We start from the raw sequence: 16576 nt of genomic DNA on the forward strand, positions 1-16576 counted from the left end.
CATCATAGGGTATGGTCCTTGAGCAGTTTTCCTTGATCCAGAAGAGCTCTTACCCTCATATATACTGTCTAAAACTAAAGCCACTCAAACTTCTTGGTGGATGAGCTAGGGTGCACTGGCTCACTTGCTCAAGGTTAGGCAATTAAGTAGAAGAGCAAATGATTATAACAAGCAACTACTACACCTCTAGGGACTGTCCATGAATCTAAGTGAAATATTAATACTGAGTTTTCCAAGCATAAACCTAATTTTTTCCACAAACCCATCTATCATATAGTGCCCATATCTCAAGTCTTGAATGTCACCAGACTAATAGTCTTTCATCTTATAACCATAATAAGAGTGATTGTTCATACATGCACCACCTGGATCCACCCACAGAAACCAACCAACCTCTTCACTGTTTATGTACTAAGAGTTTGAAACACTGAGAAATGAGAGGCCGGGATGATGAAAATTTGTGTATATTTATAATAGGTTTGAATGAAAAAAAAAAAGGGGGGGGGACAGGCTCCAAGTACTACTGGCTGAGTAGCTTTGGGCTGTAAACGAATGTATCCAAAAAGAGGTCCTTAACTCAGACGAAGGGGAATTGTCCTTTCCCCTGCCTCTTGATGCATGTTACTACGAAAGTGTTGTCAATTGACAACAATAAAAAATCATTTATCAAACAGTCCTGGAATTGCAGGACTTAAAAACCACACGCTTTCCCCAAAATTTAACATGCAGAAGAGGATAAGTACCCCAAAAGGATTCCCGAGAAGTGGTCCACAAATTCACGAGGCTCCCTATGTTTCGGGATGTCCAAACTAGTAGAGGGTGAATGCAATACAAAATGATCTCTGTACCAATAATGTTGAAGGTGTTCTGATAAAAGGAAAAAAGTCCATGATCAACAGAATCACTAACGCAAGAGTTGGATTCTTCCTCAAAAGAAAAGATGGCACGGCAAACCAAATGACCTGACGAACTCTTCTTAGATTGTGGACGTGAATGATCAGACCTCACAGTGCTAAGAAAAAAAAAAAAAAAAAAAAAAAAAAAAAAAAAAAAAAAAAAGGAAAAACATGACTCAAAATTGTGGCCCATCAACCCACATACTTTTGCATGACAACAATTTTACGTAAGTTTGTAACCTCTCAAATTGTGGTATGAGAATTAAAACTTGAGTACAAAACTGAACTTAATGCTGCAAACATGATTAAATGAGCTAGCAAGCAAGCACTAGTAAATGAAAAAGAATATCTCTTGTGAGTACAGTATCATATGTAAGAAAACCACAGCACAAACATCCTGTTTGCATATGCACGGCTCAGCACTGCACACACATCAAATGAGATGGTAGAATGAATTGGCTTCAAGAGCTCCAAGAAAAGCATAGGGTTGAATATGGACACTCAAGGTGACTGAGTATATTGCTATCATATACTGTATAAACAAGTCTTAGTCTGTGGCAACCCACTAAACCTGAGTGCAACATGATCACATTCAAACAGTCATCCTGGCACTCGTAAGTACTGTAAAAAGGCCTATAGCATTTGAACCCCGTGTATACATGTAAATAATCTAAGGATCTTATACTGCACAGTACACAATGAACGTGGAGGAAGCCCTGACTCAACCACACAAGACCAGAGAAGCACACGTGAAGAGCCATCTACAAGTAATCCCTTCCATCCCTGCGACTGGCCTTTTAATATCTTTATACTTTATAATGTGACTTGTAAATGTTACAAATTATTTTGTGGTTTATTCAATTTTGACCATTTGTGTTGGTGCAATTCACTCATTTTGGTCTGCACCCAAAAATCTCAGTTTCTCACAAGGGTCCCTCCATAACTGTTATATAAAAGAGGCTGTGAAAAGCGATTAGCATCCACAGTTCAAAAATGCATAAAACATGTCTGGCAGTCAGAAAACTATATTGTTTGTGAATCTGGTGAGATATTAAGAGCATTACTGATCTTTCTCCATACAGTTTTACAAGATTATCTAGTATACAATTATCAATATTATATAAAAGTAAAATAGACTAGTAAAGGCTACTATGAAAATGAGAAAATTTAGATAAAAAAATGAGAGAAAAGAAATGAATACCAAGGCTGCAGACAAGTTATGCAACATTTTGCCCAGGTCAAGTTAGGCTCCAGTCAATTGTAACCTTGAGCCTAATATGCCTACAATACTGATATGCAAAACCATCTGATATTTAATAGTTTGAAGCCTTATTACCTAAGAAACAGGATGTAGCCTAGCCTATCCTACACCCTTACTAATAGCTAAAAGAATTTGCTGGGCACTTATATTATCTTAGGCTACTCCAGGAGCAAGAGACAGTGCTGGCATACGGCCCAATTAATCAACAAGTATGTTCTTTCCTACTGCCCCTTGACAATCAGAAATTTTTTGTTTAAGAATGCTTGTCTTTTGGAATCAGTCCATTTTTTTAAAATTTAAAAGGTTTAGGTTAACATGGCCACTAATAGATAAAAGAAATGACTAGGCCGGTCTTTTAATTTAATCTTAGGCTACTCCAGGAGCAAGAGCCAGTGCTGGCATATGGCCCAATTGATCAACAAGTATGTCCTTTTCTACTCTATCCTTTTATAACAAGAATTTTGTTTTTTAAGAATGATTGTCTGTTGGAATCAGTCCATTTTCTTTTTTTTTTCCCCTTTTTGACAAATGGTTTTGGTTAATGTGGCCAAAGAATTACTTCCTACAACTGACCTAACCTTGCAGACTAAGACATGTCATATTAAACCATCTCCTATGCTGCATCTACAAATTGATATGCTTAAATATATAACATTAGAATATGCCTCAGAGGGAATTGATTCCAAACGAGAAAGTATTCCCGATTCACCAATTCCGGGCTAACAAAGGGCCACTGGGCTGTCGTCATAACCTAGGGAACTGTCCCACCATTGTCCCTTCATCACGTCGGGGGAAAAAGGAAAAACGGAACTACAGAAACTCTAAACAAGGCAACAACTGCTTCCCATTCATAGCTAAACGACCGTCGCCCCGACCCCCCCCCCTAAAAAAAAGGGGGGGAGAGAGAAAGACCAGTCGTGGCAACTTAAAATCATGCAGAAGCCAAAATCATCATCCAACAGACAACAGGATTCTGGCCCCTCGTATGCCCAGCTCCTGTTCTTGACCTTGAAACTTATTACGATGCCCCCCTAGCACACGGTCACGTCATGGGGCCAAACGTGAACTATTACGGCAATTACGACCACGCCCCCCTCATGACATGACATGTCAACGATATGTCATAAACGACGTAAATAAACATTAATTGGAACCCAGCAAACAGCAATAGTCTCGGGCCGTTTGAAAATGTGGTTGCCATTCCCACACATATTACATTAACAAATTTCACCGACTTGCGAGAGTTACTTCAAGCTAGAGGCAATATTGACACTTTACCTGGGTTGCCCAAGACCTAGGGGCGTGAGCTAAAAGCTAATTGAAGCCTTCGGTTCGCGACAATTTGATGTGAAAGACATAAAGGTTCTCGTTCGACGCTATCTTCGCCATTTGCATGTAAACAACACAGAAGCCGATTCCCACCCAAAATTATTTTTATATTTTCGTTAGGTCTTCTGTTTCGCCCCTGGCATACGTGGTTGCAAAGATTCTTTACAAATATTTCTATTCTGATTTGTGCGTTCATTCCTCGCCGCCCCAGGAATGATTAAAAAGCAATTCAACTCAAAAGATTTTGGAACTTTGAGTAAGTGGGCGGGGTCACTCATGCCGCGGAATTCAAAATTCCCCACAACCGCCAGTGTTCTTGTTCAACAAAATACATTTATATATCAAGCAATATTAATCATATATCTTTGTTATCCGACTTAGTGCTTTCGTAGCCTAATAGCTGCTCTTAGAAAGAAATAGCTTTATCGGTACGAATCTAAATCTATTAATATAAAATGCACATAATTTTCATTTGGCACCATAGCGAGGTATTTTTTTCCCCATGATATGTACCGTAGCTCACATTACAGAATACACTAGGCATTAACATTGTAACGTTGCATACAAGGGCAAAACAACACATTTCACCAAGACTGTCCTCTTAGCTTATCCATTATTTAAATATTTCTCTGAAAGAAAGTTATATATCTTTGTTTAATATATGCTGTTTTCAATACATTTAGTATTCTGACATGTCTTGGTAGATATCAATGTATACTCATGGGTTGCTCACTGTCTATTATTTGCGAGTGTAATCATTCATGTTTACTATATCGATATCAAATATCTCCACGTTTCTTTTTCACCCTGTTAGCATAAGTTTTGTTTTCATCATTCCTCTTTTATCGTCCTTTCATCTAACTCTTTACGTTCTTTATTAAATTGCCTATTTTAGTCACAATAATTTCAATTCAACTGTCCATGTGCACATTGCTTCATGTTTTTCTCACAATACTTATTGTTGGCAGTACTACATTATGGCTCTCCACTTGACAGAGTTATTTGTGCAGATTTTCGATTTTTGCTTTAAAAGTTTTCTGTTATTTTCTAAGAATAACCATTTCAATTGCTGTATCAAACACCCGTGAACTACTGCATCAAATGTTGCACCACTGACTATAGCATTAATATTGCACAGTCTTCATTGTTTACTATTTCAAGAGGTCTTTTATCACAGAGCGCAACACTGCTTCAGTTATTTTTCTGAAGGCTGGCTGGTTTTCTAGCTAGGCTGCTCTTTTTAATTTGTTCAGCAAGCTACTGATGTAATATTCTTTCAATAATTTTCGACAGGAATGACAATATAGGTATTAGTTAACCGTGGTTTTTAAAGTTTGCAGTATACTTATTTTCTCACTGTTCTGGCTGTTAGGGTGTACCAGGCTTATGCCTCATCATTTTTCGTGGAACATGACGTCATGGAAAATTTTTTGCAGTTTCAGTCTGTTAAGGAAGCTACAAGTAGCGTTTATCTTATTTGCTATTGGTTCCTCTCATTCATTTTTCAAAAACTTATTTATATTTTCTGCTGGGGGGTTTCTGGAGAAAATATCTGTAATTTGTTCTATGTTCTTAAGGTGCTGAAGCCTTGGGTCAGGTGGGGATAAAAGTGAGGAAAACGTGTCTAGAGGGAAAATTTTGGTAATTTACCATCATTCAAAATAGTGTTTTGTGGGTCTATACTCCCATGAATCTTATATCTTAACTTTCTTTAGTTAATCTAATAATTACATCTCAGCATAAAATCTGAGCATTGTAATATACAGCACAACTGAAGTGGCCTGCAAAGCACAACATTTATCACTTCTCCACGAAATCCAACACTTTCAGCAAAGGAAGTCTTAATCTCTGGAGCATCCCTTCAGCCCCTAGGTGCAACCCCTTTCAATCATCTAGCGCTACCTCCATTCACATTATCTTTCGTCCATCTTACTTTCCAACCTCTCCTAACAGTCTTCCTGTGAAAGAATTGCATCATTTTAAAGATAAACCCCGTTCACAGACATTGCCGCATGCTGGTTCAACTTCCAGTATCTGATGGCTAACTTTTACCAGCTTAACATATGCATAGATTGACCTCCAACTTTCAACTTCTGTTCAGTGCTTCTCGTGTTCCAATAATATGATTTGTTCAGCAAACTCGTTAACTAAATACTTATAAGAATCATTCAGCGTTTTCACATTTTAATCTGGTCTCTAGATAGACAGGAAATATGAAGAGAAAAATATTAAGAACAACCAAGGGTAAAAATAATGACAGTGGCAAAAAGATGCCATTTTTTAAATCAAACTAGCAAGGAAATAACAAACAAAAACATAATGGACAATAACGGAATAAAAGGCGAAAAGCAAAAGCAAATAAATAAAAAATAAGATGAATACAGATACGGAACTTTAAATAATAACATAATGAAAAATCACCATTTGAAAATTCTGAACGCAAACCATTCGTCAGTTACCTCAACTGACTGAATGAATTCATTAGTCACTAACGCATGTCGTTCTAACATCATTGGTCAGGTATGTCAAATCTGTTTTCATTATTATAATGGATTTGCCTTCTAATGACACACTGACTTCAAAGATCCATGTTTGGAATGACTCCTGAAACACAACATCCGACTAGATTCTTGTGTGAAATGATGAGCCGATATTACACATATAACAGTGCACTGCATTATCGCACTGGTTTGATGATACACATTAAAAACAAGTTGTATATCATTCCCACGACAAAATATACACACATAACCTACAAATAACCTTCACTGAGACGGAAACTCTTATCTATAATAATTCGATAAGAATTTAAATATTGAAACGGCTTCTCCCATGCACAGATTCATCAAGGTGCAACAGATGTGTCAATAATAGAAAAAATTTTTTTTCACACATTCATGCAAAAATGTATATAATACAGACATTGTCAAACAGAAATGTCATGAATGAAACACTCAACTTAATGTGGAGGAAGAGCAGGATATGTTCACATCTTTAATATTTCTAGAAGAAGAAGACTTTTTACGATAGCACCAACATATTAGATATTGTTAAGAAGCTATGGAATTTTACCTTTCTTAAAATAACGATCAAACTTTGACAGTACTTGAGCGCCAGCCATATCTATAATACCGTTAGTGTGTGTGTGTGTGTGTGTGAGAGAGAGATAAGGGATGGCAAGGGTGTTTTATATAAAAACCATGCTCGTCTACCAGGTTGCTCTAAGAGGTCACCAGCGTTAGGAAAAGGCAGCTGAAATTTTTCTCTGAAGCTGACCTGTTTTGGCTCGGCATGTGGATGGAAAATTTGTACAAGTAGTTTACCAGGAACTTCTTTTCGATTGCTGTTATTATGTATGTTACCTAAACTATATGCCATGCAGTTTTGTCCTATATATACAGTCTTATCTCTATCCATCTTTATTATTTTCTTGATTTTGGAATAGAATGTTTTAACTGTGTAGGCCTATAAAGAGCCTAAAGTAAACAATATCTAAAATGATCAGTGTCATCCAATAAGTTATAAATAACAATGTATCCAACAGCCGAACTGTTTCTGTTTGGTCGTTTGCATAATATTATTTTCGGTGGCCATAACCTGAATTAGTAGAACGGCGCTTACGAGGTGGAAAAATTCATAAACCTTTTTCTTAGTTTTACCATATTAACCATTTCAGAGTAACTAAAAGCACTAATGCACATTTACAGACAAGAAAACCTGCAAATACCAAAATACTAGAGAACCATTATGTTACATAGTGGAATTAAATCTTCCTTTAAAAGGTGGAATTCATGAGTAAAATAGAAATAAGTATGAACTTTTCGAGGTTTCAGACAGAGAGACGTCTGTCTTTTCTCCAGCTTTCCTGATTTATTACCCTTTATGAACAAATGAAATACATTCGCCATTGTTACACAGAAAGACATTCCAACAAAGGATTTTCAGATGTTAATATAAGGTTTAAGCTACATTCTGGCTTTGCCTCACCTGCTCACGCCATGAATTTCAACTACAGCTTAACCAAGAAATAACGAAAACACGCCTACAGTCGTTTTACCTTGTCGAATTAGTAAAATTACACGATACAGCTTAAATCACCTCGTTAATTGATTATTAGAGACGCCAATAATTGATTATTGGACACCCTAATTACTGCAAAACTCAGATTTTACACTGAGACATGCATCTCATTGCCGGCGGTGGCGGAATTCTCTTGTTTACCGACCCGTGGGTGAACGGGTGCGGGCTTCATTTCCACTTGAAAATCCCCTAATTTGAGTGCCGAATCACCCGAGCTGAACTCTTATGCTATGACCATGATTTCCAGGGGAACACTGGGGATTTGTGCAGGCGTGGCCGGAGCGTTATTTATAGGGTACTGCATCTATTTTGACCAGAGAAGACGCAGCGATCCTAATTTCAAGAAGAAGCTGCGTGAACGTCGTAAGTTCTCCCTTTTCACTCGTTTGTTCTTGAGTATTTGTGGCTTTTTAATCGTATTTCAGGCCTTCGAGGACCTCCTGCAGGTCGGTCCTCGGAAAGTGGTGCATATAAGGTTAGGGTATAGTTTTAAGTGTCGGTGGTAACGTTTCCGTTGGCGTAGTAGCCGTCACTAAGCAGGAATGGTCTCGATCTTTTAATGGCCTTTGAATTTGTTTCCGAACGACTTTTTCGTTGGTGGAATTCGTTGAACCTGTTTTCGAACGACTTTTACCTTGGTGGAATTCGTTGAACCTGTTTTCGAACGACTTTTACCTTGGTGGAATTCGTTGAACCTGCTTCCGAACGACTTCTTCCTTGGTGGAATTCGTTGAACCTGTTTCGAACGACTTCTTCCTTGGTGGAATTCATTGAACCTGCTTCCGAACGACTTCTTCCTTGGTGGAATTCGTTGAACCTGTTTCCGAACGAATTCTGCTTCCGAACGACTTCTTCCTTGGTGGAATTCGTTGAACCTGTTTCGAACGACTTCTTCCTTGGTGGAATTTTGAACCTGTTTCCGAACGACTTCTTCCTTGGTGGAATTCATTGAACCTGTTTTCGAACGACTTCTTCCTTGGTGGAATTCATTGAACCTGTTTCCGAACGACTTCTTCCTTGGTGGAATTCGTTGAACCTGTTTCCGAACGACTTCTTCCTTGGTGGAATTCATTGAACCTGCTTCCGAACGACTTCTTCCTTGGTGGAATTCATTGAACCTGTTTCCGAACGACTTCTTCCTTGGTGGAATTCATTGAACCTGCTTCCGAACGACTTCTTCCTTGGTGGAATTCGTTGAACCTGTTTCCGAACGACTTCTTCCTTGGTGGAATTCGTTGAACCTGTTTCCGAACGACTTCTTCCTTGGTGGAATTCATTGAACCTGTTTTCGAACGACTTTTACCTTGGTGGAATTCGTTGAACCTGTTTTCGAACGACTTTTACCTTGGTGGAATTCATTGAACCTGCTTCCGAACGACTTCTTCCTTGGTGGAATTCATTGAACCTGTTTCTGAACGACTTCTTCCTTGGTGGAATTCGTTGAACCTGTTTCCGAACGACTTTTTCCTTAGTGTAATTTATTAAATGGGTTTTAGGCGGATTTTTCAACGTCTCTGCGGTATAACCTAACTACAAATTCCGTCTACCATAGGTTCCTCCATGCTATACAGTCGAGTGCTAGCCAATGCCTCAGTGTTATAGACTAGCATGGATTATACCCTGTTGGGGGTTTAGTGCTGTCGGTACACCTCACGCAGTGCACTGTAGGCATTAGTTATCATTCTTTGCAGCATCGCTTCGGACCCTAGCTGCAACCCCATTCCTTCATTTTTCTGTACCTCTCGGTTCATAGTATCTCCCTTCCATCTTACTTTCCACCTTCCCCTAACTATGGTTTCATAGTGCAACAGCAAGAATTTCCTCCTGTTACACCTTTAAAACCTGCATTACTGTGATTTTCATGACCTCATAGGTCCCACTCCCCGTTCTTGGCCTTTGGCCTAAATTTTATGTTCCAGTGCCAATCTTGTAAGCTAGATTAGCTTTTCTTGACTGAAATTCCATTAACATTTCCCATAGGGCATTTGGCTTTACCAGCCAGTAGACCACCACGACAAAAAAAGGAGGTTGGAGAGGTACCAAAACTGTTGGAAAGATCAAATGGAGACTTGAAAATTGGGTAGAACACCCACTTCTGTGAACAGTAAAGATGTCACTTGCAAATAGGGCTAGGCTAGTTTGCAGAACAAACAGTAGCAGGCTCTAACACTACCTCCGAGCATAAGCTTAGTCCATGTTTCCAATGTTTAGTTTTACTTAAGGGGGGAGGGTCCAGGGAGAAGCAAAGTCTCCCTGCCAGGTCAGGGCACAGCGCCCTAAGTCAGGTTAGGTTTTATAAGATCAAAACACAGGATTCTGGGAAAGGTTAGGTTCAATTTTGTTGGTGGAACCTGTGTCCGCCATTCTCAATTGGCCCTGGTCTAAGTTGCCTTTCACATTTCACAAGGAAGAATAGGCTGCAATCACCATTTAATGAGCTACATTAATCAGTTTTCTGCATTCTCCTGGGAACAAGTATTTTGTTGGATTACTAAAGACTTAAGCAAACAAGATGAATAGTATATTTTACCCAAGATAAGATCAACAACTGGCAGTGCTTGATCCCTTTAGGTTGAACCGATCTAAAGATGCTACTGTGTCAACCTGGAAATAGATGATTTGAAGAATGCACGAGTAAAAGTAGATTAAATAAGTAATGCTGATGTATGTGTAGAATTATGGTGATTATTTGAAGAGATCATATATTTATTTCCTTATTGTATTTCTTATTCTTAAATTTTCTATCTTTAAATTTTAGGTCGTAAAGCCAACAAAGCAGGGGGCAGTTCCGGTGGTTCTGTTACATGGCCTAACTTGAAGGACCAGGAGGCTGTACAAAAGTTCTTCCTTGCTCAGGTTCAGGTGAGTCATTGGCAATTATCACATTAAAAAGAACTTCAAGAATTTTTAGGTAAGTAGTCCTTAAAGCAAAGTTGTCCTTTAGTGAAAATAAACAAGTAAGGAAACCTACAGTAATTTTAACAGTAATGACATGTTAATTTTTCATGTTTAGGTAAAGATTATGATACACAAAATTTAAGTACGAATAGCTATCATTTTGACTAGATGAATTTATATGAATATTATTTTTAAAGTATGACATTTTAATCTGGGGCTTACCATAAGATTGTTTACTCTGCATTTTCTCCAAAACTCATTGATTGCCTGTTCCTGTTTGGTGGTCATTGACTCTGTGCATGTGTGTTTGTTAGCACATCATTACTTTAGAATTTTTTTGAAATTTCATTTCTAAAGGGAATTTTTAGAGGAAGGGGTTTAACTTTCAGTATGTCTCAATAAGAGGCACCACACATCTCCCCTTTTCCTCATCCACTAGTAATATTCCGTAAAGCCTGCCAAAGTGCTGAGTGTAGCATTGATAGAAAAGAGGCAGAACTTTCATGTTGAGTTGAAGGACAGGTGACGACTGCTGGTGATGACTTGTTCATTATGACTGCCTTCATTCATTTAGGTTTTTTGAGTATCAAACCACCTTTGATAACTGAATGCTGACCCTGCTACCTTTTCTTTCCTTGAAACTCGATTCAGACTTTTCTATAAATACTCAGTCTTTCATCACATATTGTCCCGCCCACCTCCCTCCCCCATGCAGGCAGTAATGAGAGATTTTTGAGGTTACTGTTGGTGCTCTCAGACAGGCAGGAGTTGGGTTCTGGACACCCTCATTGAATGCAAATGCTTAGAGGGACTAAATGTCAACATGGTCGACATCCCCAATGACAGAAGACTTGTAGCTTCTCTCAGGTGAGCTGTTTTAAATATGAAAATATCAGCTGGTGTGCTTGCCAACTACGTGCTGAAGAAAAAGGATGCCATGCTGAAGTCTTAATTTATTAATTTCCTCTGACTTCGATTTTTACTATGCAGATTACCTAGTAAATCTGTTGAAACAATTTTCAGAGCATCTGGATATCACAACAGCTAGGAATGTATGAGTTCCACAAAAATCACTATAGTACTAAGATCTCTCATCCTCTGGGATACTGCAGTAAGAGGAACATTACTTAGTTCACCCTTCCAAAGAGGCTAAAGGAATTATTGTATGCCCCCTTGTACCTCAGGCAGGGGGTCTTATCCTTTCAGAACATCAGTGTTCACCCTTTCAGCCAAGATGAGGTAAGAAGCATGCCTTGAGGGTTTTTGTTATTTTTTTTTTATGTGAAAGTGACTTCTACCATTGGTCATGTCAGTGTCCTGTGGGGTCTAGTCTTTAGAGAGTGGCTCATTGAGAGAACATAGGAGTTCTGTGGGTAATAAAGACCCTCGTTCCATTCAGAGGGGCATCTTCCTGAATGACACATACTTTTGAGTAAAATTCCATCTCCTAAGAAAATACCCTTGGTTTTTGTGGTGAGTCAAGTTCAGGCTTACAGCGACATATTTTGTTGGTGGGGTACTACACCCACTAGACAAGGCTTCTTCAGCATCAAAGATTTAAAAAAAAAAAAATTTCAACATATCTTCATTTGACTTAGTTAGCTCCTGGAGCCAATTCAGTTATAATTAAGAGAAATTTGCCTTTCTCCACTAAAATTGATAACAAACTGTTGCATTTGTTCAAAACCTAGGGTCTATGTCAAGATCTAGAAAGTCCTGTTAAACCCCAGATTGGAGCATGGCACAGCCAATCTTCATATCAAGTCCATCTGGTAATGTAAAATCCAGTAGCAGCCTGTTACGGTATATAGCTCTCTTTTTTGGCAGTTGACTTTGCCCAGAAGCAACCAGGCAGAATTGTCATCATTATGTTAGACAATTCTACCCGACAACTTCCTTTTGCGATAAGGGCAGGAACAAGATCACCCTCCATGTGTCTACAGGCAAAGGAGTAGAGGCTCTGGGGTTGTCCCAAAGCAGATTTCTTGTAGTCAGTTTTTATCTGGGTCATCTTGAACCCCAAAGGAGTGCAGGATCTCATCAGTTTTAGGTTACACCTTAGGATAACCTACTTATTACCAGTGGGAACAGTCAACCTCCAAATTATTTCTTGGCGCTCATAGACCCAGTAAATTAGGATATGGACAATGATTTTATATTGTCTCATAATCTGGAGGTGTCTGCCGTCTCTCCTTCTCAAAAGACTGTTACCAGTGGTGTAAGTTGATGACCATTATGATCCTTGCTGCTGCTTATTCATTAGGGTTGTAACATTTAGGGAGGACCTACTGTGTCAGCCACAACTTTTAAAAAGTTCAACCAAATGTGAATTCAGTTCTGAGCATAATTGGATTGGCGTCTCCTATCCACATTCATTAGATTTTTCTTCAAAGAACAACATGAAGGTATATGAATTCATTTTCAGTTGATCCTGTGTAAACAGCAGGTCATTTCATGTCTTAAAACTGGAAAAAGGTGGGGCCACCTACATTACTCAGGCTAACATGAAGCAGTGGGTCATGTGTTGAAACATTTTTCCATATGCAAACCCAATATTTTATGAAAAATTTGCCCCTTCTCAACCCCTCCAAGTGGTAGCTGGTTCAGAATGTACAGACAGTGAACAGTTTCCACCACTGGGAGGTACTCAGAAATCTGGATGCATCTGCACTGAGGAAAAGTGTAATTATTCCTCTGGGACATGTCTTGAGATTGTTGTTACCTTATTAAGGTAGTATTGTAGAAGTGAAAAAAATTGATTTTATGTAAAAAATTACATGTGTGTTTTTAGGCTTTACAATTGTATGTCAGTGTCTAAATATGTGGTTGAATTTGTGAGAATAATCTTTTTAAAATAATTACTGCAGGCTGGGGAAGAGCTCTTAGCCCAGGGAGAAATTGAAGCAGGAGTGGAGCACTTAAGCCGTGCAGTGGCTGTTTGTGGGCAACCCCAGCAACTCTTGCAGGTGTTGCAGCAGACACTCCCGCCTCAGGTCTTCCAGCTGCTGTTACACAAGTTACCAGCTGTTGGGGAGGTGAGTTAAGGAATTTTGAGTTTAAAGCTAATAGTGGTCAGATGTTTGCTCTTCAAGTTTAGGGACATACAGGTTATACAAAATACCTGTTTATGGGTATTATAAACAAAATTTGAGTTTGTCAGTGATATTCCTCTTTGAAATCTTACAGAGTTCTTAGCCTTGTTTTGATAACTGTTTTAGATAGTGGAACAAAAACATTTTTATTTTACAAGATGCTCAGTGCACTAGTCCATTGGTTGAATAAACAGTACTGCCTTGACATTTGCATTCAAATCATAACAGCTGTATGATCCAGTCCATTCTTTGGTGATTGAGCAATCTAGTTTTAGCTACCTAATTCTTGAAAAAAAAAAAATCTTTGGCAAGGTATTCACTGGTCTTTTGAACTGATTGCAGAGCATACTGCAGGCTGCTGGTGGAAACAAAGTTGTGGACGAAGATGTTGAATAAAGTTCAAGATAAGCAGTGGCATTCATATTGTTACCATCATCCAAAAAAGTGTTCTAAGTACTAGTGCAAGAGGTGGTATTGTTTTATTTGTGCTTTCTTCAAGAAGCCCGGAAAGTGATTACTGTACAATTGCCTTCATTTTCTTGTTAAATAATGTAAAAATTCCCATTGTAATTCCCAAATTCTTGGTGTACTATCAGTTACAAAATTTTGTTGACTATACAGGAGAGGAAATTATGTACGATTATAGCACTAGTTTTGTTGGTAAGGGTGAAGTCTCGGAGATTTTACACCAAAAATACAACTGACTCTCTTGTATTGCTTTTTATAAGGACTTTATTACTCCTTTCCTTTTTTCTGTTTGATTTTCAATCCTTCAGTCTTTCTGCCCTATTTATGGAAGTTGTTTTCCAGGAGCACATTTTTCATATCCTTTGAAAATGTTCACTGCAGTTATAAAAGAGAATGGATGTTAGTTGTAAAGCTTGTTAACTAGAATTCCCCCTTGCATTGCAGCCATTTTTATTTATTTTTTTTTTTTTGGTTAACACACATCATTTTAATTCTTTAAACAGAAGCCACTTTTTACATTTTTTTCTTTGTATGTAATCACATCCTCATAGAAAAAATAGAAATGTCGTACAGTTTTGTTGTAGGCCTAAAAGACATTTCATTGTTCAAGCCTTTTATGGAGCACAAATATGAGGTGCATGACTCGGTGAATAATGGGATATACATACTGTATATGCAGTAGTGTAAATACTGTATATAAAGTTGAAGGAAGTCATCACAGGTATGCCATAGCAATTATCAAGTGTGCATGGAGGCTGATCACCAGGATCAATAGTTCAGATACTTTGTGAAATATAAATGGTTAAAGATCACTGTTAAAAATGTTCAACCACTTTGATTTACAGCATAGAAAGAGAGTTTGCTGTTAAACAATTGAATTCCAGTTATACTGTCATAATAATGTGTTGCTCTTATTACTTTTTTACTCCACATTTACTGTCGGAATCACACTTGTTCTCATAGGTATTTTACTCTTGTCCCAAGGTAGCAAGTTTTCACCATTGTAAATTTCTCTCTCGAGGCAATTTCACGTGAGCTCCTTTCAAAGGCAAGAGGCACATCGTTTGTGGTAAATGTTCTTTTACACGTCGCACGTGCTGCAGCATTTTGAAACGTTGTGCTTATAGCATAGTACCTGTATTTCTTTTACTGGATGTCAAGTTTGGTTTAATGTGTTTCAGGCGTTTATCTAATGCTTCATGTAACCTGTATCCAAGTACAGTTGTAACATTTATTTTGAGAGCATTACGAAAGCATAGGATTTTATATGGTTTTCACATGAATACTGAAATAGTGGTACCCCATGCAAAGAGACCAACATTAATTTCCTTGTCATGAGTCATCAAGTTAGCGCTTTGTAATTTACGAATGCAGTTTGGTACTACTTACGATGTCAAACAAAACTGGAATGGTACGGAGTCTAAAACTTATGAATACTAGTACCAGTACCTTGCATTCTTCACTCTGTGGTCTTGAGACTGCATTTGTGTGATGGACAAAAACAGGGCATTTTCCAAATTTACTTGTCAGGAATATCTTTCAATATAAGGCAGATACAATACTAGAGTTGATTTCTAATTGATTTCTGATTAGTGTGGGTTCAGAATCAAATGAATACATTTGTAATGCTGCCACAAGCATTAAGTGGAAATATGTACATAGCTGCCCGCTAATTTAAGGAAAATAAAACTTTTGAGTATAATTCCTTTTTTTTTTTCTGTACCCACTCATGTATTTATTAAGTGTTGCCTGGGGGATGGATATCTAATTGCACTGGTAGATCTTCAAGAACATTTGTTCTCAGAAGGACCGGTCACAGTGTTTATTATGTGTGTCCTAAAAAATGTTGTCACAAATATTCCTTTTCTTTTCTTTTCATGCTATGGCTGTAATTGTGAGATGGGATCATCTTGCAAAAGTCGTGGACTAGATTCCATGAGTTCATTTCAACGTTGCCACAGTCATTTCTATCAGTCGCTAACCCCATAGTGCCGTCAGTACACCTTGTGCGGTGCACTGTAGGCATTACTTAGGGTTCTTTGCAGCGTGCCTTCGGCTCCTAGCTGCAACCCCTTTCGTTCCTTTTACTGTACCTCCATTCATATTCTTTCTTCCATCTTGCTATCCACCCTCTCCTAACAATTGATTCATAATGCAACTGCTTTGAGGTTTTACTCTGTTACACCTTTCAAAACTTTTACTGTCAATTTCTGTTTCAGCGCTGAATGACTTCATAGGTCCCAGTGCTTGGCCTGTGGCCAAATTCTCTATTCATATGTATACAATCAATGCATACCCTTTTGTATACGATGTGCACACTAAAACATCTCTACTCACACTAATACAAAAAAAATGATTTTGCAATTGTGAAACTTTTAACGAGAAAGAGCTTACACGCTTTATAATACCACCAACACTGTAATCTTAACTATGTTCCCAGCTATATATATAGACTATATTATTGTTATAACTGAAAACAAAAAATCCTTGAACCAAATAATCCCAGTTATCTTTCACTGATTTATGCAGTATCATGTAAGTGCTGGGGCCAA

The 16576-nt window shown here is 38.1% G+C and overlaps 2 protein-coding genes across 4 annotated transcripts in view; one reads left to right on the forward strand and one right to left on the reverse strand.

Annotated features, from left to right (window-relative positions):
• The window catches only part of LOC136846158 (probable serine/threonine-protein kinase DDB_G0280133), a 67127-nt gene extending 63417 nt beyond the window's left edge, over positions 1 to 3710 (reverse strand). The window contains exon 1 of one of the 3 annotated variants that reach the window (XR_010855335.1): positions 3436 to 3710. The gene's annotated coding sequence lies outside the window, so the exon portion shown is untranslated. The remainder of the gene's footprint in view (positions 1 to 3435) is intronic. The other 2 variants (XM_067116934.1, XM_067116935.1) reach the window with 2 other exon arrangements.
• A 3951-nt stretch (positions 3711 to 7661) lies between these two features.
• LOC136846156 (mitochondrial import receptor subunit TOM20 homolog) lies at positions 7662 to 15726 on the forward strand. The gene is made up of 4 exons (XM_067116925.1): positions 7662 to 7929; positions 10325 to 10428; positions 13332 to 13499; positions 13899 to 15726. The coding sequence occupies exons 1-4, from the start codon at positions 7797 to 7799 to the stop codon at positions 13950 to 13952; spliced, it is 459 nt and encodes a 152-aa protein (XP_066973026.1). The 5' UTR covers positions 7662 to 7796; the 3' UTR covers positions 13953 to 15726.
• The last annotated feature ends 850 nt before the right edge of the window (positions 15727 to 16576 follow it).

The sequence above is a fragment of the Macrobrachium rosenbergii genome, chromosome 14 (assembly GCF_040412425.1).
Source record: "Macrobrachium rosenbergii isolate ZJJX-2024 chromosome 14, ASM4041242v1, whole genome shotgun sequence".
NCBI classification, from domain to species: domain Eukaryota; kingdom Metazoa; phylum Arthropoda; class Malacostraca; order Decapoda; family Palaemonidae; genus Macrobrachium; species Macrobrachium rosenbergii.